This window comes from Bison bison, unplaced genomic scaffold, assembly GCF_000754665.1.
Source record: "Bison bison bison isolate TAMUID 2011002044 unplaced genomic scaffold, Bison_UMD1.0 scf7180017864343, whole genome shotgun sequence".
In the NCBI taxonomy this organism is placed as follows: Eukaryota; Metazoa; Chordata; class Mammalia; order Artiodactyla; family Bovidae; genus Bison; species Bison bison.
Genome location: NW_011494915.1, coordinates 3699027 through 3725756, shown reverse-complemented (window position 1 = coordinate 3725756; position 26730 = coordinate 3699027). Strand labels below are relative to the sequence as shown.

The 26730-nt window shown below is 42.2% G+C and overlaps 1 protein-coding gene across 1 annotated transcript in view; it reads right to left on the bottom strand.

Moving 5' to 3' along the window:
- SLIT3 (slit homolog 3 (Drosophila)) overlaps positions 1–26730 on the bottom strand; it is a 928626-nt gene that overhangs the window by 748945 nt on the left and 152951 nt on the right. The window contains exon 2 of the mRNA XM_010854582.1: positions 14161–14228. Coding sequence (XP_010852884.1) covers positions 14161–14228 — 68 coding nt within the window. The remainder of the gene's footprint in view (positions 1–14160; positions 14229–26730) is intronic.

Here is a 26730-nt window from a genome sequence, read left to right as displayed (position 1 = left end):
AGATATGCAGATGACACCACCCTTATGGCAGAAAGTGAAGAGGAACTAAAAAGCCTCCTGATGAAAGTGAAAGAGGAGAGTGAAAAAGTTGGCTTAAAGCTCAACATTCAGAAAATGAAGATCATGGCATCCAGTCCCATCACTTCATGGGAAATAGATGGGGAAACAGTGGAAATTGTCAGACTTTATTTTGGAGGGCTCCAAAATCACTGCAGATGGTGATTGAAACCATGAAATTAAAAGATGCTTACTCCTTGGAAGGAAAGTTATGACCAACCTAGATAGCATATTCAAAAGCAGAGACATTACTTTGCCAACAAAGGTCCGTCTAGTCAAGGCTATGGTTTTTCCTGTGGTCATGTATGGATGTGAAAGTTGGACTGAAGAAAGCTGAGCACCGAAGAATTGATGCTTTTGAACTGTGGTGTTTGAGAAGACTCTTGAGACTCCCTTGGACTGCAAGGAGTTCCAACCGGTCCATTCTAAAGGAGATCAGTCCTGGGTGTTGTTTGGAAGGACAGATGCTAAAGCTGAAACTCCAGTACTTTGGCCACCTCATGAGAAGAGCTGACTCATTGGAAAAGACTCTGATGCTGGGAGGGATTGGCAGCAGGAGGAGAAGGGGATAACAGGATGAGATGGCCGGATGGCATCACTGACTCGATGCATGTGAGTCTGGGTGAACTCTGGGAGTTGGTGATGGACAGGGAGGCCTGGCGTGCTGCGATTCATGGGGTCACAAAGAGTCGGACACGACTGAGTGACTGAACTGAACTGAATGGCTAATGATGTTGAGCATCTTTTTCAGTGGTAACTGGCCTTTGGAAGGCTTCTTTTCTCAAGTTCTTATTTGAGTCTTTTGGTCAACTTTTTATTGGGATTACATCTTTATTGCTAATCTATCTATGAATAAAGTTCTAGCAATAGATTTTCTTAGGTATTATGGATGTTTTGGTATTGTGGATGTGCTATGTACTCAGATGCTCAGTTGTGTCCAACTCTTTGAGATCCCATAGATTACAGACTGCAAGGCTCCTCTGTCCATGTGATTCTCCCAGCAAGAATACAGGCAATCCTTTGTCAGATATATATACTATAAATACCTTTTCCCACTCTATGGCTTGTCTTATCACTTTCATAGTGGTATCTTTTGATAAACAGAAGTTTCTAATTCTAACAGTCCAACTCTTTTCTTTTGTTATTATTTTATGGTTATTCCATATAAGAAATTTGGCCTGAAAATATTCTTCAGTGTTCTCATTTATAAACTTTATTTTCTTACTTATTTATAATATATCTGGAATTTTTCTATAATGTGAGGTATAATTAAAAATTCAATTTTCTTATATGGATATCCAATTGATAAAAAATTAATCTCTTAAAAAGATTTAACTTCCTATTGCAATTCAGTTTCACCTTTGTCAAAAAATGAGTAAATATATGTGAGGTGTGTGTGTCTTTTACTGATTTTTCAATTTGAAATGCAATTCTCATTTTAAAAGATTTGCTCATTTATTTTTCAAAAAGTTTTTAAAAAAATTTCCCAGTGTACCCTTTATTTCTATAAATGATACTTCAAGTATTCAAAATGCACTTTTTAATATTATCTCTAACATATAGTTCTATTATTTCTGACTTTAGGACCATTAATTCTTGAGTTATTTCTACTGTTTCCCTCACAGTGGGCTGCCTCCCTGTGTAGTTTTAATTTTTGTATGAGAACTTCTTTTCAGTGAGCTGTCTACGTCTGTATTTGTATATAAGAGACACACAACATGAGTTTTGGCTTAACACATAAAAGCTTATTTTTCTTCTCACGCAAAGTCTGCAGCTGCCTTCCAAGCAGTGTGATCCAGCAATCCAGCTGTTTCCATCTAGTGGCAAAACTATCTCAAGATGCAGCTGCCACTGTCACCAAGAAACAAAGAGGAAGAGCAGGAGACCTCATGCCTTCTCTTCCATGCCTCAGCTCAGAGGTGACCTGCGTCACTTCCACTCAGTGGAACTGCCTAGAAATAATCCATTGGTCCTAACTAACTGCAAGCGGCCTAGAAATTACAAGGGAGCACACGACTATCTGGTGAGCAATAAATGCCTCTGCTTTTAAATAACCAAGGGCAACAACTCAAAAGGGCCATTCAGTCATTGCATCCGGTTCAAACCCCATCAGATCTAGACATGGTTCCTCTTTGTCTTGAGGTCTGTGACCCAAAGAGGTAATATCCTCTCCTTTTCTAACACAATGGTAGAACTGCAGCAGGATAACTTCAGTGAATGCCTTCATTCAGGAAGGGGTGGGGAGGGGTTCAACAGCCAATGGTCTGAAATGGCACTGTGTAAATTGTGAGGCTCCACTTCAGTGAGAATGGGAACATATTGTTTTGTATCCTTAGGAATGTTCTGTAGTATCCAGTTCTTGGAAGCCTCAGTTTCTAGTTAATGGTGTCTGCTGACTATCTGTCATGACAGACTACTTTCTACTGTGTTTTGTAATTTTTGTTTGTGAGCTGATGAGCAGTAGGGATTTATGAGTGTGGTAGTCAGTCACGTGTACCCCAAGTTATGAAAATGTTTCTGCATAGTGCCTCAGGGGATTATTCAGTCCAGGACTGCTTTTTTAAAAACTTGAATTTCTCAGTTGGAGTTTTATCATGAAATACTAATAAACTTAGACTCATGCTCACCCAAGCACAGGTCTGGGGATTTTTCATGAAAAATTTCTGACTGCTCTGAACCACAAAGCATTTAGTTGAAGCCTTTCTTGTCCCCTTCCCAGATCATTTCCCAACTCTCTTCCTCAGAGGTAACTGGTATTGTGAAAATGGTTTGTATCCTTCTCATTCATGTATTTATACTTTTGTTCTTGTTGTTTAATCACTAAGTTATGTCCAACTCTTTTGCAACCCTGTGGATTGTAGTCCACCAGGCTCCTCTGTTCATCAGATTTCCCACCCAAGAATACTGGAGTGGATTGCCATTTTCTTCTGCAGCAGATCTTCCTGACCCAGAAATAGAACCTGTGTCTCCTGCATTGGCAGGCAGATACTTTACCACTGAGACATCAGGGGAGCCATTTACACTTTTACTGTGTGTCTAAAAATAGTCAATAGTATTGATCTGTAGTTTAAAATTTATATTAATGGCATCATATTGTGGTTATTCACTGCAACTTGTTTTTCTCTCAGTAAACATATTTTCAAGATTTAAATATGCTGATAAGGGCTTCACTGGTGGCTCAGTGGTGAAGACTTCCACCAGTGCAGAAGACAGGTTTGATCCCTGGTCTGGGAGGATCCCACATGCCGCAAAGCAACTAAGCCCATGCACCACAACTATTGAGCCTATGATCTGGAGTCTGGGAGCCACAACTACTGAAGCCCATGTGCCCTAGAGTCTGTGCTCTGCAACAAGAGAAGCCACTGCAGTGAGAAGCCTGTACGCCACAACTAGAGACTAGACCCCACTGCCACAACTAGAGAAAAGCCCACACAGCAGTGAAGACCTGAGACAGCCAAAAATAGACAAATAAAACTAAAAATTAAATGGAAAAATTTTAAAGTTGCTGATGAAGATCAAGTTTTTTTGTTTTAATTGCTATATAGTAATCTACTTTAAATAAAATTTCAAAAACTCAACACTTTTCCATTTTTATATTAATGAAAAAAATAAGGTTGTTTCCAATTCAATTATTGCTGCATGAATATTCTTTGTTCATTTTCATGGAAGTGTACTTGGGTTACATATTTGATATGGAATTATTGGGTCATAGGATCTGGCTATCTTTATTAAGTACTAATAAATTGCTCTCCTAAATGGTTATGCCAATTTAAAGTCACAAGCATTTTGATAGAAAATATGATGTTGGCTTTTCAATATTTAAATCAAAACTTGATTTTGTTAGATCTTTTAATTTTTTCCATATGACAGATATAAAATTTTATCTCATTGCAGTATTAATTTGCTGTTAGAAGATTATCATGAGGTTGACCTTTATTTCACAATTACCAGCTTTTCAGGTTTCTTCTGTGAAGTATTCCATTTTCTACTATGATTTAATCTGTCGTCTGTTGATTTATAAGGAAGTTTTATATTTTTTGGATGTAATCCTTTGTCAGCTCTGTGAATTTTAAGTGTTTTCTTCTTGTCTGTGGCTTGGAAATCTTCCTTAGAGTCCTAAGAAAACTTTACCTGGTTGAGATGTCTGGAGTCTGTATGTTCAAATGTCTTGTTCATGCCTTTTCACCTTACTGCAGTGTGTCAGGGATACCATATGAGTAGGTGATATTTCCATGTTCCTTGGGACCTGTGTAGACACTGCTCTTGAAGCTGAATTGATTTTTCTCATCAACTTGCGTTTGTGGGACCCTTGGCTGCCAGCAGGATCCAGGTCACCCTAGACTGGTCACTGTAAACTCCTGGAGCCATTTCACCTGATGCCACCTGAGTGAGAGCTTAAAAGACTAGCAACCTAAAGAAAATGATAATCTGGGCAATGACTTACTAGCAGTCAGGAAAATACTTCCTATAAGCCTTCAACAGACAAGAAGTGGTGCTGACAGTCAGGATCACTGAAGAGGAAGCTTTTAATCTGACCTGAAAATCATATAAGCTATCAGAACCATTGCACCAGGTTTCTGCTACAACTTGTAATATTTAACTTAGAGGCAGTGTCACAGAAGCAGGGCAACAATTTGTGTTACAGCTACCCCACATGCGATCTATCTCTTGTGTGTGTAAGCTCAGTCACTCAGTCGTGTCCAACTCTTTGTGACCCCATGGACTCTAGACCACTAGGCTCCTTTTGTCCATGGAATTTTCCAGGCAAGAATACTGGAGCAGGTTGCCATTTCCTATTCCAGGAGATCTTCCCGACCAGCTCTCTCTTGTTTGTTATTTAAAGAACACTGGAGGGACTTCCCCGGTGGCCCAGTGGTTAAGAATCGCCTGCCAGTGCAGGGGACATGGGTTGATCCCTGGTCTGGGAAGATCTTACATGCTGAGGAACAACTAAGCCCCTGCACCACGACTACTGAGCCAGAGCTCTAGAGCCAGCGGGCTGCAACTGCTGAGCCCACACGCCTAGAACCCAAGCTCTGCAACAATGAAGCCACTGCAGTGAGAGGACTGCACCATGAAGAGTAGCCCCACCTGCCGCAGCTGGAGAAAGTTGCTGCTGCTCGCAGAAACAGAGATCCAGCACAGCCAATCATAAATAAATAAATAAACAAACCCATAGTTTTTTTAAAGTGAAGGAAAAAAAGAATGCTGGAGAGGCTTATCTGTGTACCCCCAGGCAAGTGTTACCTTCTCTCGAAAACTCATTGTCTCTACAGACAAAATTAGAAAAAGGGATTTGGTACCTAACATTTTATCATTTTCTTCTGACTGGCTTGGTCCCATGCAATTTCTAACACCAGGAATACTCCTTTGGTTTAGCTGTGAATCTCAAACTTTGGCCACTCAGTGCTATAATGGAAATTTTTCCACCATGTCTGCATCACAGCTCCAAATAGTCACCTAAAATGCAAATTCTCATTCTTTATCATAAGTTTTCATGTGGTTTTTTCAGTCTACTTCACATTATATGTGAATTTATTTTAATGAACAAAATGATGCATTTGAAATTTAATTTTCAAGTAAGTTGAAGCTCTAGGAAGAGATGTTTATGTTGTGACTTTGAATAGCCCCTAGTTCATTTGTAAAAACATCCATGCAGCTGTGGTTCCTGCAGCAAAGGTTCCTTCTAGCCATATGTCTACTACTCTTCAAACACATAAGAGAAGACTTCAGTCACATGGTCTCTTTGCTGTCCTTTGAGCTTGCTATTCTATTTCTTACCTAAAGATCTTTATTTATGTCAAGTCACTTTCCAATTTAGCATACTTAATCCTCCTTCTGCTAATTTTTCTGAGAACTAGAAGGCTCTGACTCTTGGATAAGGTTTCTCAAGCCCACGGAGCTTGACCTCAGAGCTCACCGTCTTTTACTGTTGGTTTCTCAATTGAACACATTTACCCTAACTGGACTGCACTTTCCTCAAGGTCGGTCTATGTCTCAGAACTCTGCATCTCTCTTAGACCTCATTAGAACTACACTTTCTAGTAGAAAGCATCAAAGGTTTTACATTCTGTGAATGTTTGTAGACAAAGATGAAATCATCCTCATAAAAAGAAGAAAAAGGAGGCAGAGGGGAGGAGGAAGAGGTCTCACTCCATTCTGCTGCTGGAACAAAGTACCACAGACTGGGTAACATACAAACACACACACAAACAGAAGGTTTTGTTTTTTTTTTTTTTTTCCTCACAGTTCTGGAGGCTAAGATGTCCAAGTTCAAGGCATCAGCATGGTTGCGCTCTGGTCAAGGCTCTCTTCCTGGTTGACAGCTGTCCCTTTCTCGCCATGTCCTCACACGATGAACAGGGCAAGGAAACTCTATGAAAACCCCGTGACAGCAGCATTAATCCCAGCCACGATAAGGTCCTCCAAAAGGCCCCACCTACTAATACTACACACTGGGCACTAGGACTTCAACAGAATCTTGAGGGGATGCCAGCACTCCAAGAAGCTAGCGTTGAGGGCTGATGGCATGCAGGCACTATGCAAACACAAACACTATAACAGTCTTTACCACACTGCTGTGAAGTGCTGACAGGTATCACTGATGCCCACATTCTGTAGACAGGAAAGCTCGTAGAGGCTAAAAACTCACCAAAATTCACATCACTGTGAGAGAGCTATAATGCTGGTCCCTAACTCCCTGATCAGTTCAGTTCAGTTCAGTTGCTCAGTCGTGTCCTACTGTTTGCGACCCCATGGACTGCATCACGCCAGGCTTCCCTGTCTGTCACCAAAACCCAGAGCTTGCTCAAACTCATGTCTTTTAAGTTGGTGATGCCATCCAACCATCTCACCCTCTGTCATCTCTCCTGCCTTCAATCTTTCCCAGCATCAGGGTCTTTTCCAGTGAGTCAGTTCTTCACATCAGGTGGCCAAAATATTGGAGTTTCAGCTTCAGCATCAGTCCTTCCAATGAATATTCAGGACTAATTTCCTTTAGGATGGACTGGTTGGATCTCCTTGCAGTCCAAGGGACTCTCAAGAGTCTTCTCCAATACCTCAGTTCAAAAGCATCAATTCTTCTGTGCTCAGCTTTCTTTATAGTCCAACTCTCACATCCATACATGACTACTGCAAAAACTATATCTTTGACTAGATGGATCTTTGTTGACAAAGTAATGTCTCTGCTTTTTAATATGCTGTCTAGGTTGATCATAGCTTTCCTTCCAAGGAGCAAGTGTCTTAATTTCATGGCTACAGTCACCATTTGCAGTGACTTAGGAGCCCCCAAAATTAAAGTCTCCCATTGTTTCCATTGTTTCCCCATCTATTTGCCAAGAAGTGATGGGACCAGATGCCATGAACTTAGTTTTCTGAATGTTGAGTTATAAGCCAACTTGTTCATTCTCCTCTTTCACTTTCATCAAGAGGCTCTTTAGTTCTTCACTTTCTGCCATAAGGGTGGTGTCATCTGCATAGCTGAGGTTATTGATGTTTCTCCTAGAAATCTTGATTCCAGCTTGTGCTTTTAGGAAGCATCCCTATGAACTCCCTGATGGTGGTCCTTATGTTCTTAACTATTAAGGGGGAAAAGAATGGGAACAAAAGTCAGACCAGTTTAACATGGTTTGGGGTGATTGGTGAAAGTAGCGACACAAGAAGACATCACCTGGGCTCAGGAGTGGGAGGCAGCGTGCTTTCTAGTAGAAGAAACTAGCCCTTTCTTGCAAAAAGTAGGTGATTTCTGCTAGAATTGTCCTAATGAAGTCCAGGAGAGACAGAGAGGTCTGAGGGTCAGACTTGACCTTGAGAAGCATGCAGTCCAGTTAAGGACACATGTGAAGAAAAAAATAAAGCTAACAACATAGGGTGATGTTCCAGGCTCAAATGGGCATTGCTGAGTGGCAAGAAGGCCCCAGTGATTGGGAGGAGGGCAGAGGATAGAGCACAGAGAACATAAATTCCCAGAGAACCTATTTCCTTTCTTCTAGTTGACCCCTCACAGAAACCAAACTCTCGCCCAGCCTGTCAGTCTGATACCACGCCTGGCCACAGCAATCATGCCTGCTCAGCATTCCCACAGATGGATATCGTTTTCCAGAGTAGAGTGTGGAAAGCGATATTTTTCTTCCTTCATGATAACATCCCCACAATTAAGGGGGGGAAAAGCCAGAAACTGATATTTTACAAGGTCACGCTTCATTTTCCCTGACTTGGTGCAGCTTCATTTCTATGAAGCCAGTGTGAACTCTGGAGGCTGAGTATCTGGTGGAGTCTGTGCCCTCAAGAGTCTGGTGAGTCTTTCACAGAATCTCCGTAAGTGGAAGAATGTAAAATCGTGCAGAGAAATGCTTTAACATGCAACCAGTCAGCGAGGATTTGTCAGATCAGCGAAGGCCAATTCTGAGTGTTCCCTGCTGGGTTTCCTTACACCCTGGGACACTCGGATGAACCATCTATTAAGAATATTTTCCAAAATCATTTGTGTTAGATTATAGGCTATAAACTGCTTATTGTTGCCCTTCTGCCATAAATATAAAGCAATTATTTTTAATGCAAACAGCTGCTGGGCTGGCCTCTCCAAGATGCTCTGCCCAGGGACCCATGTTTGGCTGTCTTCTCCTTCATCAAGTGCATTTCTGATTGTTTTTCTGCTCTGTGGCATACCACACATATGGTAGTATTGGGGGTGGGTATGAATTTTCCTTGCAGAGCTCTGTTTGGGCACAGAGTTTCTAAAAATATCCAAAAGGAATTGAAGGTGCAGAGGGGCAATTTAAGTTGTACGAAATCTGATGACTCAAACCCTTATTACAACCTCTAATTTCTTAAAATGATCTTGGAAGCACCAACCCATTTTTCCTAACCTCCAGCAATAAGATTTGGGGTTTTGGGTTATACATATTGATTCAAAAATTCTTTATGGAGGGTCTGCAATGTACCAGGGCATCATGCTAGATATTGAAGATACAAATGTGAACCAAAATTGACATGGTGCCTGATCCCCTGACTCTTCCTCTTCCCCTAGCTTTACTGAGGTAGAGTGAACAAATAAAATAAGATATTTAAAGTCTATAATGTGGTGATTTGATATACTGGGCTGGCCAAAAGTGTTGTTTTTTCTGTAAGATGGCTCTAGTAGTGCCTAGTTGTCTTTAACTCCATTTGAAATAATTTTGTTAGACTGTACTGTGACAGCTGTCATTCCAGTATGCATCTAAAAACAAAAAACTTATCAAAATTGGTGAATTTTTGTGTAACCATTTTAATATTGAAAATGGAAGAAAAAAAGCATTTTCAGCATATTATGCTTTATTATTTCAATAAAGGTAAAAACATAACTGAAATGCAAAAAGAATCTGTGCAATGTATGGAGAAGGTGTTGTGACACATTGAACATGTCAAGAGTGGTGCAAACTTTCATGCTGGATGATGTTCCATGGTCAGGGAGACCAGTTGAAGTTGATAGCAATCAAATCAAGACATTAATTGAGAACACTCAATGTTATACCACATGGGAGATAGCTGACATATTAAAACTATCCAAATGAAGTGCTGAAAATCATTTGTACCAGCTTGGCTGTTAATCACTTTGATGTTTGGGTTCCACATAAGTTAAGTGAAAAAAACCTTCTTGACCATATTTCTGCATGTGATTCTCTACTTAAATGTAATGAAAATGTTCTACTTTTAAAACAAATTGTGATGGGCATTGAAAAGAGGATACTGTACAATAATGTGGAATGGAAGAGATAGTGGGGTAAATGAAATGAACAACCACCAACCACACCAAAGGCTCTTCATCCAAAGAGGGTGATGCTGTATAGATGGTGGGATTGGAAAGGAATCCTCTATTATGAGCCTTCCGGAAAACCAAACAATTTATTCCAACAAGTACTGCTCCCAATTAGACCAACTGAAAGCAGCACTCTATGAAAAGCATCCAGAATTAGGCAACAGAAAATGCTTAATCTCCCATCAGGATGACAGGACTACATGTTTCTTTGAAAACCAGGCAAAAACTGTTACAGCTCGGCTGGGAAGTTCTGATTCACCCGCCATCTTCACCAGACATTGCACAATAAGATGTCTATTTACTTCAGTCTTAGCGAAATTCTCTTAATGGAAAAAATTCCACTTCCCTGGAAAGCACCTGGAACAGTTTTTGCTCAAAAAGATAAAAAGTTTTGGGAAGATGGAATTATGAAGTTGCTTGAAAAATGGCAGAAGGTAGTGGGACAAAATGGTGAATATGTTATTCAATAAAGTTCTTGGTGAAAATGAAAAACAGGTCTTTTATTTTTACTTAAAAACTGAAGGAATTTTTGGGCCAACCCAATACATGTACCTTGTGAAAGGGTTTCCCCCATCACGTTAATTAACACATCCATCACCTCACGTGTTCATCCCCCACCCTTTTGAAGGGGATGAGAACATTCAGTTCTACTCTCTTAGCAAATTTCAACTATACCAAACGGTGTTATCAACTAGAGTCACCATGTGATGCGTTAGCTCTTCAGACTTCATTCATCTTATAGCTAAAAGTTTGTACCCTTTTACCAACTCAATTTCCTCCACCACCTTCTGAAAACAACTTTCAACTTTTTATGTCAATCCCATTCCTCTTATAGCCTAGTAGGGGAGAGAGACTATCAAATTACTGTATAAATTGTGATCCGAGGTATGAAGGAAAATTAAAGAACTAAAAAAATGCTGAATCTAGTGATTCATGGCAATTCTTCTAAGAAAGCAGTGCTTGAGTTGATGGTAAAGTGGAGTCAACTCTGCTAGGGAAGGGAGGGAATAAGGATGAGATTTCCAGGAAGACCTTAGCTCAGCTCAACTCAGTCGCTCAGTTGTGTCTGACTCTGCGACCCCATGGACTGCAGCACGCCAGGCCTCCCTGTCCGTCACCAACTCCCGCAGTTTACTCACACTCATGTCCATTGAGTCGGTGATGCCATCCAACTATCTCATCCTGTCATCCCCTTTTCCTCCTGCCTTCAATCTTTCCCAACATCAGGGTCTTTTCAAATGAGTCAGCTCTTCACATCAGGTGGCCAAAGTATTGGAGTTTCAGCTTTAGCATCAGTCCTTCCAATGAATATTCAGGACTAATTTCCTTTAGGATGGACTGGCTGGATCTCCTTGCAGTCCAAGGGACTCTCAAGAGTCTTCTCCAACACCACAGTTCAAAAGTATCAATTCTTCAGTGCTCAGCTTTCTTTATAGTCCAACCCTCACATCCATACATGACCACTGGAAAAACCATAGCCTTAACTAAATGGACCTTTGTTGGCAAAGTAATGTCTCTGCTTTTTAATATGCTGTCTAGGTTGGTCATAACTTTTCTTCCAAGGAGTTAAGTGTCTTTTTATTTCATGGCTGCAGTCACCATCTGCAGTGATTTTGGAGCCCTCCAAAATAAAGTCAGCCACTGTTTCCACTGTTTCTCCATCTATTTGCCATGAAGTGATGGGACCGGATGCCATGGTCTTAGTTTTCTGAATGTTGAGCTTTAAGACAGGAAGACATAGAGGCACAGTAAAGGCAAGGAGGTAGGATGAGCATTAAAAGAACTGAATTAAGGCCTGGGCACCCGATTCAGAGAGGGAGACAAACAGCACAGTGCGGCTGAGAGGGGGCAGGGGTCAAGTCCAGCAAGACTGTGAGGGCCTTGTGAAGAGGAGCTTGGGATCCATCCTGAGACCAGTAGGAGGCCATTGGAAATCACAGCTATAATCACTAAGTTGTGTCTGACTCTTTTCAACCCCACAGTCTGCAGCACACCAGCCTTTCCTGTCCTTCACTGTCTCCCAGAGTTTGCAAATTTAGTGACTGAACAAAGTTATCATCAATACTTTGCTTAAGTATGGTTCATGGAAACCAGAAGTTTCCTCCTGAGGCCCTAATAGCTGTAGCTTCCAATGACCTCCTACTGATCTCAGGATGGAGCCCAAGCTCCTCTTCACAAGGCCCTCACAATCTTGCTGGACTTGACCCCTGCCCCCTCTCAGCCGCACTGTGCTCTTTGTCTCCCTCTCTGTATCAGGTGCCCAGGCCTTAATTCAGTTCTTTTAATGCTCATCCTACCTCCTCACTTTAATGTGTCTTTATGTCTTCCTGGAAATCTCGTCCTCATTCCCTCCCTTCCCTACCAGAGTTGACTCCACTTTACCATCAACTCAAATTGGGGCTTCCCTGATAGTTCAATTGGTAAAGAATCTGCCTACAATGCAGAAGACCCTTGTTCGATTCCTGGGTCAGGAAGATCCCCTGGGGAATGGATGGATTACCCACTCCAGTATTCTTGGGCTTCCCTTGTGGCTCAGCAGGTAAAGGATCTGCCTGCAATGAGGGAGACCTGGATTCAATCCCTGGGTCGGGAAGATCACCTGGAGAAGAGACTGGCTTACCCACTTCAGTATTCTGGCTGGGAGAATTCTATGGACTATACAGTCCATGGGGTAGCAGAGTCAGACACAACTGAGCAGCTTTCACTTTCACGTCCATTGAATCAGTGATGCCATCCAACCATCTCAGCCTCTTCCTCCATTCTCCTCCTGCCCTCAAACTTTCCCAGCATCAGGGTCATTTCTAATGAATCATCTCTTTGCATCAGGCGTAAAGTACTGGAGCTTTAGCTCCAGGACCAGCCCTTCCAATAAATATTCAGGCTTGATTTCCTTTAGGATTGTTTGGTTTGATCTCCTTGCTGTCCAAGAGACTCTCAAGAGTCTTTTCTAGCACCACAATTAGAAATACCAATTCTTCAGCACTCAGCCTTCTTTATGGTCCAACTCTCACATCTGAACATGAGTACTGGAAAAACCATAGCTTTGACTGTACAGACCTTTGTTGGCAAAGGAATGTCTCTGCATTTTAATATGCTGTTTAAGTTTGTCATAGTTTTTTTCCAAGGAGCAAGAGACTTTTAATTTTGTGGCTGCAGCAATTTTGGAAACCAAGAAAATAAAATCTGTCACTGTTTCCACTTTTCCCCCATCTATTTGCCATGAAATGATGGGACTTGATGCCTTGATATTAGTTTTCTGAATGTTGAGTTTTAAGCCAGCTTTTTACTCTTCTTTTTCACTCTCATCAAGAGGTTCTTTGGTTCATCTTTACTTTCTTCCATTAGAGTGGTATCATCCCCAAATATGAGGTTGTTTATATTTTTCCCAGCAATCTTAATTCCAGCTTGTGACTCATCCAGCCTGGCATTTTGCATGGTGTAATTACAGAAGAAATACTTTAATGGGTTTTGTGGAGTTAAAGCAACCAAGGAAGGGTGTTGAGGTACTCAAGCAAAGTAACGTGGAGAAGCCACGATCACCTTCAGGTCTGAGGAGGTAGGGAGGGAAGTCATGAGAGGCAGAGCCAGGAAGGAGAGTCACTATGTAGACGACATGGGAAGTCACAGCAAACAGCAGGAACTGCGACACTCCAGGGGGAATACACACTTCAAATGCCCCCATCTCTTGCTCTCCAGTCCCCTGCTGGATCCTTCACTGGCTGAACCCCAACAGGATACAGAAAGCCAAAGAAATCCATTGAGATTAGCAACCCAAAAAGGCAGAGAGAGGGGAAAGTGGAGAATAACCAGCCCTGAAGGCTTTTAGCCTGTGAGTACATGATCAGATCTGTGTTACAAAATAGATTATTCTGATTGCCCTGCAGAGGACCAATGGGCACAGATTAAGAGCAAGAGGACCCGTGAAGAGGCATCAGCAGTAATCAAGAGAATACCAACAACAGTGCCCAAGCCAGAGTGCTGACCAAACAGATGGGTAGGAGTGGGCACGCTTGGAGGTTCCTAACATGGAAGAGCTTGGCCATGACTAGAAGGAACTTGTGCAGCCTTCAGATCACACCCGTCCATTGTAGTGAGATGGCTGAGGCTCTAAAAATATTAATAGAAGGAACATGAGCCAGAGGCAGAGTTTTTCCCCATCTCCTCCACCACACTGCTCCATCAACATACTCTGCTTGAATCAGACCCTGATCCTTCACTTTTAATCTCCAGGACAAATTCCATCCTTCTCTAGGGCCCCTAAGGGTCACTGTGGCAATATCCATTCTCAGAACCTTGACTTTACCTACCCGACTGCAGTTTCTCGACTCCACGTTCTTCTTGCTGGGGAGACCTGAACGTTAGTGGTGCTGTACAGCTGAGTTCACCTTGATGCTGGATCAGAGTAAACAAGGTGTGCTAGAGAAGGAAAGCACAGCCTCTTTTCACCTTTATTTCTAACAGCAAACAATCACTGAATGCTTACTCTATGCTGGACAACATTTAAATCCCACAACCATACATGGAGATGCATATATTATCATTCCTTTACAAATGAGCCAACTGAGGCTCACACAGATTAAACAACTTGCCCAAGATCCACAGCTGGTAGCTGGAAACACCCGGATTCAAAGCCAGGTCTCCCTGCCTCTAGGCGTCTATTTACCTCTCACCTACCTGGCACACCACTCTACTAGGCTCTCTTGTTTAGGGCATTGGTGTTGATAGATTTCAAGGCATCAGAGAGTAGGAACTGGCAAACAGTCATAGATGACAACCCTCAATCCTGTGTGTACATGCTATTCTTCACATCAAGAGGAGTCACCCAATTTCCCTCACCTTGAATTTGGGCTGGGCTCAGTGCATTTGTTTTAACCAGCTGAAGTCTGGAGTTTCTGTGGCCATATCACAAAACGTCTTGCAATTTTCTCTTCAGATGCTCCCTCTTAGGGGCCTGCTGCCATGCTTTAAGGAGTCCAAGCCACATGGAGAGGCCACGTGTAGACACTTCAGGTGCAGCCTCAGCTGAGCTCTAAGCAAAAAGCCAAAAATAAATGCAACCCAGGTGAGTGTGCTTAGATATCAAAACCAGTTGAGTCTTCAGATGACTGTAGCCTGAGACACCATCTGACTATATCCACCCATGAGAAATCTAAGCAAAAACCACCTGCCAGGTACGCTCAAGAACTATGAGAGACAATTCATGCACTATATTAATAAAGTGCATGAAGCCACTTAATTTAGGGGTGGTTTATTATGTATTCATGGATAGTTAGAACAAAGGGTAAGGTCTGTGACCTCATGAAAATAATATTTAGACAAATGGAACATAAGCATGCCACACGCATTCCCTCTCCCACAAAGCTGTTAATGAGGAGCACCCCCCACCTCTTTCCTGGAAGCTTGTCCTTCTCTGCCAAAATCTGGACCCTCTGGTTCTTAAGCCCAGCCTCCCTCTTAGTCTGCAGGGGTTTACCTGCCTGGGGATGCCTCGGTGTACAGTAAGAGACCCAGTAGGGCAAGATGGGGTGTGTCTTGGCTCACAGTTCTTTGCCTTCCACTCCCTCCCAGCTTATGGCCATACAGGTTCTCCACCAATATGAAGTGCGGAGATGGAACAGATGCTAGGAGCCACAGGACTCAGACGAGAAGGAGGCAAACCAGGGTGAAGTGGAAGACAGAGGGGGCCTTGCAGGAAAGCCTTCATCCTAGAAAAGAAAAAAAAAAATCCGTAAATTATTTTAACCCAGGACTAGATTTAAGTCAGGTTCTAACAAGTTTTCTCAGTTTCAGCATCACTGACATTTTGAACTAGATAAGTCTTTGTTGTGGGGGCTGTTATGTGCAGTCTAGGATGTTTAACAGCATCTCTGACCTCCATGGGCTTCCCAGGTGGTGGTAGTGATAAAGAACACGCCCACCAATGCATGAGACATAGAAATGCAGGCTCGATCCCTGGATTGGGAAGATCCCCAGAGGAGGACCTGGCAACCCACTCCAGCATTCTTGCCTGGAGAATCCCACGGACAGAGGAGCCTGGGGGGCTACAGTCCACGGGATTGCAAAGAATCGAACACAACTGAAACAACTTAGCAGGGTGCACACCGGCTGCTACCAACCAGATGCTGGTAGCATGCGCCCCTCCCCGAGGTTGTCACAACCAAAAATGTCTCCAGACATTGCCACACGTCTTGGGGGTAGGAGTGGTGGGAAATGGCAAAACTGCCCCTGATTGAAAACCACTGCTCCTCCCTTCCTTCTCTGACGATTTTTTCCTCTTGGATCTGAGAGAACCCCATGACAGCCACAGCGGTCCTTCACCCTGCCAGGTGCCTATCATTGCAGCACCCCCCTCACCTATCTCCCCCAGGCTCCCCACTCCCTGGTCTGCCCCCCTACCCCAGCCAGATGGCCTTCAAGCTCTATGGAGGGCATCTTATAGACATGCTGTGGTACTGCAGGCTGAGTCCATCCCACACTCCAGGCTACGGATGATACAACCCTAAGCCACTAGGCAGCTGTCTAGCACACCAGTTAATAGGGGATACTGAAATGTCACTGGAATAAAACTACAGCAGGGAGCTGGTTAACTCAGCTCTCCACACATGACTGCTGACAAAACTGGTGACACCTAAATTAGTTTGGTTGCAATTAAACCCTGGGTACTGTTGCCCGTCTATCTGTGCTGATATTTTTGTGGCAAGTACATGCAATTTACATGGACAAGGCCTCACCACTAACTTTGAGACTGGCCCCCCAAGAGTTCCCTTTAACAATCGAGTCTACTGAAATTCTGAAACTGAAGAATTCACGATACTGCATGTACTCTTTCCTGGAGATGATTTATTAGAATAACTTCATTTTTTTGGTATTTTTTAATATAAATTTATTAATTTTAATTGGAGGGTAATTACTTTACAATATTGTATTGGTTTTGTGATATATCAACATGAATCCGCCACGGGTGTACATGTATTCCCCATCCTGAACCCCCTCCCACCTCTCTCCCCATACCATCCCTCTGGGTCATCCCAGTGCACCAGCCCCGAGCACCCTGTCTCACACATCGAACCTGGACTGGTGATTCGTTTCACATATGATAATATACATGTTTCAATGCCATTCTCCCAAATCATCCCACCCTTGCCCTCTCCCACAGAGTCCAAAAGACTGTTCTTTACATCTATGTCTCTTTTGCTGTTTTGCATACAGGGTTATCGTTACCATCTTTCTAAATTCCATATATATGCGTTAGTATACTGTATTGGTGTTTTTCTTTCTGGCTTACTTCACTCTGTATAATAGGCTCCAGTTTCATCCACCTCATTAGAACTGATTCAAATGTATTCTTTTTAATGGCTGAAAAATACTCCATTGTGTATATGTACCACAGCTTTCTTATCTATCCGTCTTCTGATGGACATCTAGGTTGCTTCCATGTCCTGGCTATTATAAACAGTGCTGCAATGAAAATTGGGGTACACGTGTCTCTTTCAATTCTGGTTTCCTCAGTGTGTATGCCCAGCAGTGGGATTGCTGGGTCATGTGGCAGTTCTATTTCTAGTTTTTTAAGGAATCTCCACACTGTTCTCCATAGTGGCTGTACTGGCACAAAGACAGAAATATAGATCAATGGAACAAAATAGAAAGCCCAGAGATAAATCCACGCACCTATGGACACCTTATCTTTGACAAAGGAGGCAAGAATATACAATGAAGAAAAGACAATCTCTTTAACAAATGGTGCTGGGAAAACTGGTCAACCACTTGTAAAAGAATGAAACTAGAACACTTTCTAACACCATACACAAAAATAAACTCAAAATGGATTAAAGATCTAAATGTGAGACCAGAAACTATAAAACTCCTAGAGGATAATATAGGCAAAACACTCTCCAACATAAATCACAGCAGGATCCTCTATGACCCACCTCCCAGAATATTGGAAATAAAAGCAAAAATAAACAAATGGGACCTAATTAAAATTAAAAGCTTCTGCACAACAAAGGAAACTATAAGCAAGGTGAAAAGACAGCTTTCAGAATGGGAGAAAATAATAGCAAATGAAGCAACTGACAAAGAATTAATCTCAAAAATATATAAGCAACTCCTGTAGCTCAACTCCAGAAAAATAAATGACCCAATCAAAAAATAAGCCAAAGAACTAAACAGACATTTCTCCAAAGAAGACATACAGATGGCTAACAAACACATGAAAAGATGCTCAACATCACCATTATCAGAGAAATGCAAATCAAAACCACAATGAGGTCCCATTTCATGCCAGTCAGAATGGCTGCGATCCAAAAGTCTATAAGCAATAAATGCTGGAGAGGGTATGGAGAAAAGGGAACCTTCTTATACTATTGGTGGGAATGCAAACTAGAATAACTTCATTTTAAAAGTTCAATATGCCTCTCAAGAAACTGTCTAGTTCAGAAAATCCCATGCAATATGTACATGGAATATAAATCTTTATTTTCAACATAAAAAGCATTTAATTTTTATTTTTTCATTCCTACTAAATGTTGAACAGACATGTAAAAACAGGTAGGGTTAAAAGGCCCCCAAATTACTCACCTGGCATGTTCATGTCTCTGTCTAACCAGTGTGTGGATGGAAGGTGAAGAGGCAGAAACCCTGAGAAATTATGCTGGAAAAGAACGTACTGGTCATAGCAAACACCCTCCTTCAAGGGTGTTTGTAGAGAAGACTCTACACATGGACATCACCAGATGGCCAACACTGAAATTAGATTATATTCTTTGTAGCCAAAGATGGAGAAGCTCTATACAGTCAGCAAAAACAAGACTGGGAGCTGACTGTGGCTCAGATCATGAACTCCTTATTGCCAAATTCAGACTTAAATTGAAGAAAGTAGGGAAAACCACTAGACCATTCAGGTATGACTTAAATCAAATCCCTTATGATTATACAGTGGAAATGAGAAATAGATTTAAGGGACTAGATCTGATAGACAGAGTGCCTGATGAACTATGGACGGAGGTTCATGACACTGTACAGGAGACAGGGATCAAGACCATCCCCAAGAAAAAGAAATGCAAAAAAGCAAAATAGCTGTCTGAGGAGGCCTTACAAATAGCTGAGAAAAGAAGAGAATCAAAAAGCAAAGGAGAAAAGGAAAGATATACCCATTTGAATGCAGAGTTCCAAAGATAGCTATGAGAGACAAGAAAGCCTCCCTCAGTGATCAGTGCAAAGAAACAGAGGAAAACAATAGAATGGGAAGCACTAGAGATCTCTTCAAAAAAATCAGAGATACCAAGGGAACATTTTATGCAAAGATGGGCACAATAAAGGACAGAAATGGTATGGACCTAACAGAAGCAGAAGATATTAAGAAGAGGTGGCAAAAATACACAGAAGAACTGTACAAAAAAGATCTTTATGACCCAGATAATCACGATGGTGTGATCACTCACCTAAAGCCAGACATCCTGGAACGTGAAGTCAAGTGGGCCTTAGGAAGCACCACTACGAACAGAGCTAGTGGAGGTGATGGAATTCCAGTTGAGCTATTTCAAATCCTAAAAGATGATGCTGTTAAAGTGCTGCACTCAATATGTTAGCAAATTTGGAAAACTCAGCAGTGGCCACAGGACAGTTTTCATTCCAATCCCAAAGAAAGGCAGTGCCAAAGAATGCTCAAACTACCGCACAATTGCACTCATCTCACACACTACTAAAGTAATGCTCAAAATTCTTCAAGCCAGGCTTCAGCAATACGTGAACCATGAACTTCCTGATGTTCAAGCTGGTTTTAGAAAAGGCAGAGGAACCAGAGATCAAATTTCCAACATCCGCTGGATCTTGGAAAAAGCAAGAGAGTTCCAGAAAAATATCTATTTCTGCTTTATTCACTATGCCAATGCCTTTGACTGTGTGGATCACAATAAACTGTGGAAAAATCTGAAAGAGATGGGAATACCAGACCACCTGACCTGCCTCTTGAGAAATCTGTATACAGGTCAGGAAGCAACAGTTAGAACTGGACATGGAACAACAGATTGGTTTCAAATAGGAAAGGGAGTACCTCAAGGCTGTATATTGTCACCCTGCTTATTTAACTTATATGCAGAGTATCTCATGAGAAACACTGGGCTGGATGAAGCACAAGCTGGAATCAAGATTCAGTCCAGTTCAGTTCAGTTACTCAGTCATGTAAGGGTGGTGTCATCAAGATTGCTGGGAGAAATATCAGTAACCTCATATATGCATATGACACCACCCTTATGGCAGAAAGCGAAGAAGAACTAAATACTATCATGATGAAAGTGAAAGAGGAGAGTAAAAAAGTTGGCTTAGAGCTCAACATTCAGAAAACTAAGATCATGACATCTGGTCCCATTACTTCATGGCAAATAGATGGAGAAACAGTGGAAACAGTGGCAGACTTTACTTTTTTCAGCTCTAAAATCACTGCAGATGATGACTGCAGCCATGAAATTAAAAGACTCCTTGGAAGGAAAGTTATGACCAACCTAGGCAGCATATTAAAAAGCAGAGACATTACCTTGCCAAAAAAGCTCCGTCTCGTCAAGGCTATGGTTTTTCCAGTAGTCATGTATGGATGTGAGAGTTGGACTATAAAGAAAGCTGGGCACAGAAGAATTGATGCTTTTGAGCTGTGGTGTTGGAGAAGACTCTTGAGAGTCCCTTGAACTGCAAGGAGATCCAACCAGTCCATTCTAAAGGAGATCAGTCCTGAGTAATCATTGGAAGGATTGATGTTGAAGCTGAAACTCCAATACTTTGGCCACCTGATGTGAAGAGCTGACTCATTTGAAAAGACCCTGATATTGGGAAAGATTGAAGGCAGGAGGAGAAGGGGATGACAGAGTATCAGATGGTTGGATGGCATCACTGACTCAATGGACATGAGTTTGTGTAAACCACTGGAGTTGGTGTTTAACAAGGAAGCCTAGTGTGCAGCAGTCCATGGGGTCTCAAAGAGTTGGACATGACTGAGAGACTGAACTGAACTGATGATGATGTAACCATTAGCAGGGAAATCTAAGAGCTGGGAAAGATACTTACCCTTCTACAACTGATACTGTGATATAGCTGAGACAATGAAATTAATTTTTTTCAGCAATACTGATTGAGGGACTTCCCTGGTGGTCCAACAGTTATGAATCTAGCTTCCAATACAGGAGCTATTGGTTTGATTCCTGATCCAGGAGCTAAGATTCCATCTGCCGTTAGGCAGCCAAGCCCATGCACCACTGTGCACACTGGAACCTGCACGGCGCATGCCAAAACAAAGACCATGTTGTTGTGTGCATGACACAACTAAGAGAGGACACAGCAAAGAAATAAATATCAAAAAAAAAAAAAAAAAAGGAAAGTCTCCTCCCTGCGCAGTCTCCTCCCTGAAAACATTTAAAAAAGAAAAAGAAAGAAATACTGATTGAGTACCTTATGCGTTGTCAGAAATTGTTCCAGAGGTTAGAACAATAAGTAGACATATCTGGAGCTGTTCAAGAATGAAGAACTACAAATATGCAGGTATAAACCACAGAGAGTTAGATTTAGATTTGAAATATGTAAATATATTTAAATATCTAAATATCTAAAACATTTTCAATAATTCTGCTACATATCACATTCCGCTGTGTTTCCCAATCTTTTGCTCACATGGCTGTTGTCCCATGAATCATGTTGTATTCCAATGAGTTATTTATGGATTTATTTCCCCCTGGTAGTTTGCAAAATCCCCAAGGACTGGGAACGTGTGTGTTAATTCACTAATTAAAAAAATTTTAATCACTCATATGTTTATTCATCACTCATCACTCACATATTTATTCAACAAAGGCTTTCTGAGTACTTTGTCTGCACCTGCTGCTGGTATCTGGGGAGGCCAAGATAACTAAGACACGGTATCTGTCCTACAGGAGCTCAAAGAAAATTAGGGAGAAAGATGAAGAGACATCAATACAGCCTTGAATGGTGTATGCTGTTGTTGAGGTATTTACTGAGAAGAGCAGAAGCATCAGGAGGGAATATCCAACTCTGCTGAGGCAATGAGGGTGAAGGAATTCATCACAGAATGGAAGACAAGGAGAACTTGTCCAGGATTTTATCCCTTGTTTCCAGCACACAACAGTTCCTCTATGCAAAATGAATGAATGAATAAATGAAGATGCATAAACAGAATGTAACTGAGAACATTTTGTCCCAATCAGCATCTACTGCCCTTCATTTTGGTAACATCGTCTCACTCCTCACTCCAGAAATGGATCCATGGCCCAGGCCTTGACAATTAATGAACAGGTTCTGGTCAGTGAATGGTTCAGGAGTGTGGACACAATTGAACTTGGTCCTGTGAGCCTCATCTCAGGACTTGGTTGAGCAGTGGGAGGACAGAATCTCTCTGCTGACCTGTAAGAATGTCAGTCTGGGGACTCTGGGGTATCTTGGTTGAGAAAAATATCCTGGAGAATGAAGTTGCATAGCGGAAGAAGGACTGAGAAATTGAATCTTGATGACATTGTTTTACCTCTTGGGTCCAGAAATGCAGTAAGTGGGTCTATCCTTTTCTGTTCTTTGGGTAATCACTAAACTAACATTTTTGAGAGGAGGTGAGGCCAGTTTAAACCAGTTTGAGTTGGCTTTTCTATTACTTGCAACCAAATGTGCCTTGACTAACAGAGACAAACAACATCAATAGTAAAATTGCTTCAAAAAGTGTTGAGTTCCCCATTTCCAAAATGGTTCATGAAAAAAATCAAGGTAAGTCTATCAGAACAGGAAATGCTTTATTATTAGCGACCCCTAAGCCACATTTAGCCTTGCTGATTGAAATTTGTGTCTGTTACCTGAAGCAGAGAATGCATGCAAACAAAAGAAAGGCAGTGGACACCGAGAATCTGCACCCTACCATCAGTCAGATTGCTCAGCAGGCTTTTCATAAAGGCTTGGTATGTTTAACTGAAAGGACTACTTTATGACTATTTATTTTCTCCATTTTTGGTGAGTGACAAGACTGACCTAAACAAGAGAGAACAGACACATCAAAAATTTCGTTAAAAAGAATTAACAAGTGTGCAGGTGGGTTCAGAGACAATGATGTGGCCTCTGAGACATGGCAGCTGAGAAAGGGATTTCTCTTTTTCCTCTAGTCCCTACATGCACCATCTAAGAAAGGAATTATTATCAAAGTCCAGAGTCCTTCTAGCTCCTTAACAAACACAAACATCCTTACCACAGCGCCAACCTTGGCAGGAACCAGAGGAGAAAGTGCCCACTGCCCCCACTCCCTGGGGTTTGAGTCAAGAGGTCAAGAAATCTGTGCAACATGTCTGGGGCAGACACGTAATGAGACAAAGCCTAGAACTGGAGAAGATGTGTTTTATGAAACAGAAATACAAATAAATAGCTGACACCAGAAGACAGACTGTCTCCTGACTGTTTAGAAACCACTGGATTCTGGTTCTATTTATAAAGATGATATGTTCCACAGAACCAGTTTTCCCTGTGACTAATCGAGGCCAAAGAACCAACATATTCCAGACGCATGTGGAAAGGGATTGAGATATGGGTTCAGGGTTTCGACCTCTTTAATGAACTCATTGTGGCTCTGGGTCAGGACACGCGCAGAGTGTTTTTGAATGTTTCACTCTCAATAACTGGGACAGACATTGATGCCTAGCCTTCCTCTAGATTCCAGCCCCTCTCCCCTGCCTGTCAGTCTCATCCTTCCACTTGCCTGCCTGCCTGCCCCCACTGCCCGCTTTCCACTCCCTCTAAGTGTAAGAAACTCCTGGCTACTCCGGAAGCACGGGTTTTGGTTTCATGCTTTGTTGATAACTGGCTATTCAACATCAGGCATCTTATTTAATCCCTCTGGACCCCAGTTTCTTCTTCTGCAAAATGAGCTTAGATAAGTGTTTACCCAGTTCATGCTTCTCAAAATATGAAGAACTAGGGTACATGTTTGGATGTTAACAACCCTGAAATACATTGCAACAAAGAATCATATTTAGGGGACTTCCTGATGGTCCAGTGGTTAAGAATCTGCCTTGCAATGCAGGGGACATGGAGCAACTAAGTCTGCACATGGCAACTGGGAGTCTGCATGTCACAACTAGAGATTCTGCACTCTGCAAAGAAAGACCCTGTACGACGAACCAAAGATCCCTCGTGCCACAGTTAAGACCCCATGCAGCCAAATAAATAAATATTTCTTAAAAGAATCATGTTTAACTTTGTTTTACCAAGCATGACTTCAATTCATTTGAGAACAAAATCTTTAAAAAAGTAATGTTTAGCTACATCTTGCTATTCTATGGTATACACATTGAAAAATTCTGGTTGTGGCCAATGCTTTGGTTCTCTAAATCTTCTTTCCACTATCTTTCTCTTAAGAAAGACTGGGAACAAAAACTATACTTCCCAGACTTCCTTGTAGCTCAGGTTCTACTTTAGGATTACATCCTATCAATCAGATATACTCAGGTTAGATGGGAAAGATATTTTCATTTCCCGCCCAAACTCTTTTCTAAAGACTGGCTCAACTCTAGGAGGCTTTTTTGTTGTCTCTCATGGCTATACCTTCTCTTGGGCAAAAAGCTTGTATGTCATGCAGCAATTCCAGACAGAGAGATACTTATTAAGAAGTTGGAATGGTAACCATGATGCCCTATGGCTCCTCTGGTAGCCACTATGAGGCTGGATTGAGCTGTGCACACACTGTCCCCCTTCAACATTCAGTTCAGTTCAGTTCAGTCGCTCAGTCATGTCTGACTCTTTGCAACCCCATGAATTGTAGCACGCCAGGCTTCCCCGTCCATCACCAACTCCCGGAGTTCACTCAAACTCATGTCCATCGAGTTGGTGATGCCATCCAGCCATCTCATCCTCCGTCGTCCCCTTCTCCTCCTGCCCCCAATCCCTCCCAGCATCAGAGTCTTTTCCAATGAGTCAACTCTTCGCATGAGGTGGCCAAAGTACTGGACTTTCAGCTTTAGCATCAGTCCTTCCAAAGAATATCCAGGGCTGATCTCCTTCAGAATGGACTGGTTGGATCTCCTTGCAGTCCAAGGGACTCTCAAGAGTCTTCTCCAACACCACAGTTTAAAAGCATCAATTCTTCGGCGCTCAGCTTTCTTCACAGTCCAACTCTCACATCCATACATGACCACTGGAAAAACCATAGCCTTGACTAACCCTGATGTTAATTTCATAGGGATGACTATGTTTCCCATAACATTCCAGAAGCACCTTAAATGCTGCTCCAGTTAAAGAAGACAGCTCTAATGACTTTAGTAAGCAACCTTGGGAAGGACAAATAACCACCCTATCTCTTTGATTCTCTAGTCTAAAATCAACAAAGCACCATTTTCCCGGAATGCCAGTACTTTAGACAAATAGCAGACCCTGCAATGCAGTGAGTTTTAGAACTGAGTTTTTAAAGTGGGTGTCAGATACTAAAAAAGTTAATCCTGACCTTGACTCCATGAAGGTTAGACACTGGAAGTTAGATTCACTAGAGCATGGGCTAAAGGGAACCTCTGGATCATTGGCCCTCTGGCAAAACTGTGAAGTGATTAAAACTTTTTTTTTTTCTTCTTACAAATGAGAAAAATTTGGTTTTCCAAACTTAGCACCAGAAACCTGTTCACACTTTCCTCTGCCCTCTAGAATTGTGCAGGGTTTTAATTCTGTTCTCCTTCTCAGGGCATGGAAAAATAGTAAGCTCATGTATCCTGGGGCTGCGGTTTCAACCCTGGCTGCTCATCAATCCTGGATAGCTTTGGGGAGCATAGATGCCAGGGCCCCACAGCTAGAAACCCAACTCAGTTGGTCTTGGATGGGGCCCATGTAGACTGACTACTCCAAAGCTCCCACAGGTTGAGAACCACCAGAGTACTGTTACCTAGAAACACTTCTTCAAAGAGAATCATGGAAGAGGTTCCAGGGATGAACTAATCTTGCTTCACTCCTACTCAAAGATTTCATAAAGTAGGTCACTGCCACTCACTTTTACTTGCAAACTTCAAGCTAGCCAAATGGGAAGTGGGCTCTTGCCATAAATAAGCTCATAAAATCTTGCATTAATGCCAAGGTTAGTTTAATATGGAGCTTCTGTCTAGTAGCTGGTGCCCTGTTCTGGAAATTCTGTGCCCTCTGGCTTCATTGTGATCGATTATCCCACCATGAAAACCGCAGAAGCTGGTTTCATCCTCCATCTGGTGTCCTGTTCCTCGTCCACCAGGATCAAATAGTGACAAGCTCATGGACTTAGAGTCAGATCTTATTCAAGTCTTGACCCCACCACATTGTTTTTCAGGATACCTTGAGAAAGATATTATGACTCTTGATTTCTTTATCTCTTCATCTGTAGAGTAGGGAGGACATCACCTACTTTCTCAGTTTAGGGTTTGACACATAGTACTTCTCTGATGGCTCAGAGGATACAGCATCTGCCTGCAATGCAGGAGACCTGGGTTCAATCCCTGGGTTGGGAAGATCCCGTGCAGAAGGAAATGGCAACCCACTCCAGTATTCTTGCCTGGAGAATCCCATGGACAGAGGAGCCTGGCAGGCTACAATCCACGGGGTCGCAGAGTCGGACATGACTGAGTGACTTCACTTTCACTTTTCACTTCCCTGGTGGCTCAGCGGTAAAGAATCCGCCTGCCAATGCAAGAGACACAGATTCGATCCCTGGTTGGGAAGATCCCCTGGAGGAGGAAATGGCAACCCACTCCAATATTCTTCCTGAGAAATCCCATGGACAGAGGAACCTGATGGGCTACAGTCCATGGGGTCATAAAGAACTGGACAGGACTGAGCGACTGAGCACAAGCACAGGCACAGACAATTGTGAAGTCCCTTTCCCCTCAGTTTCACTG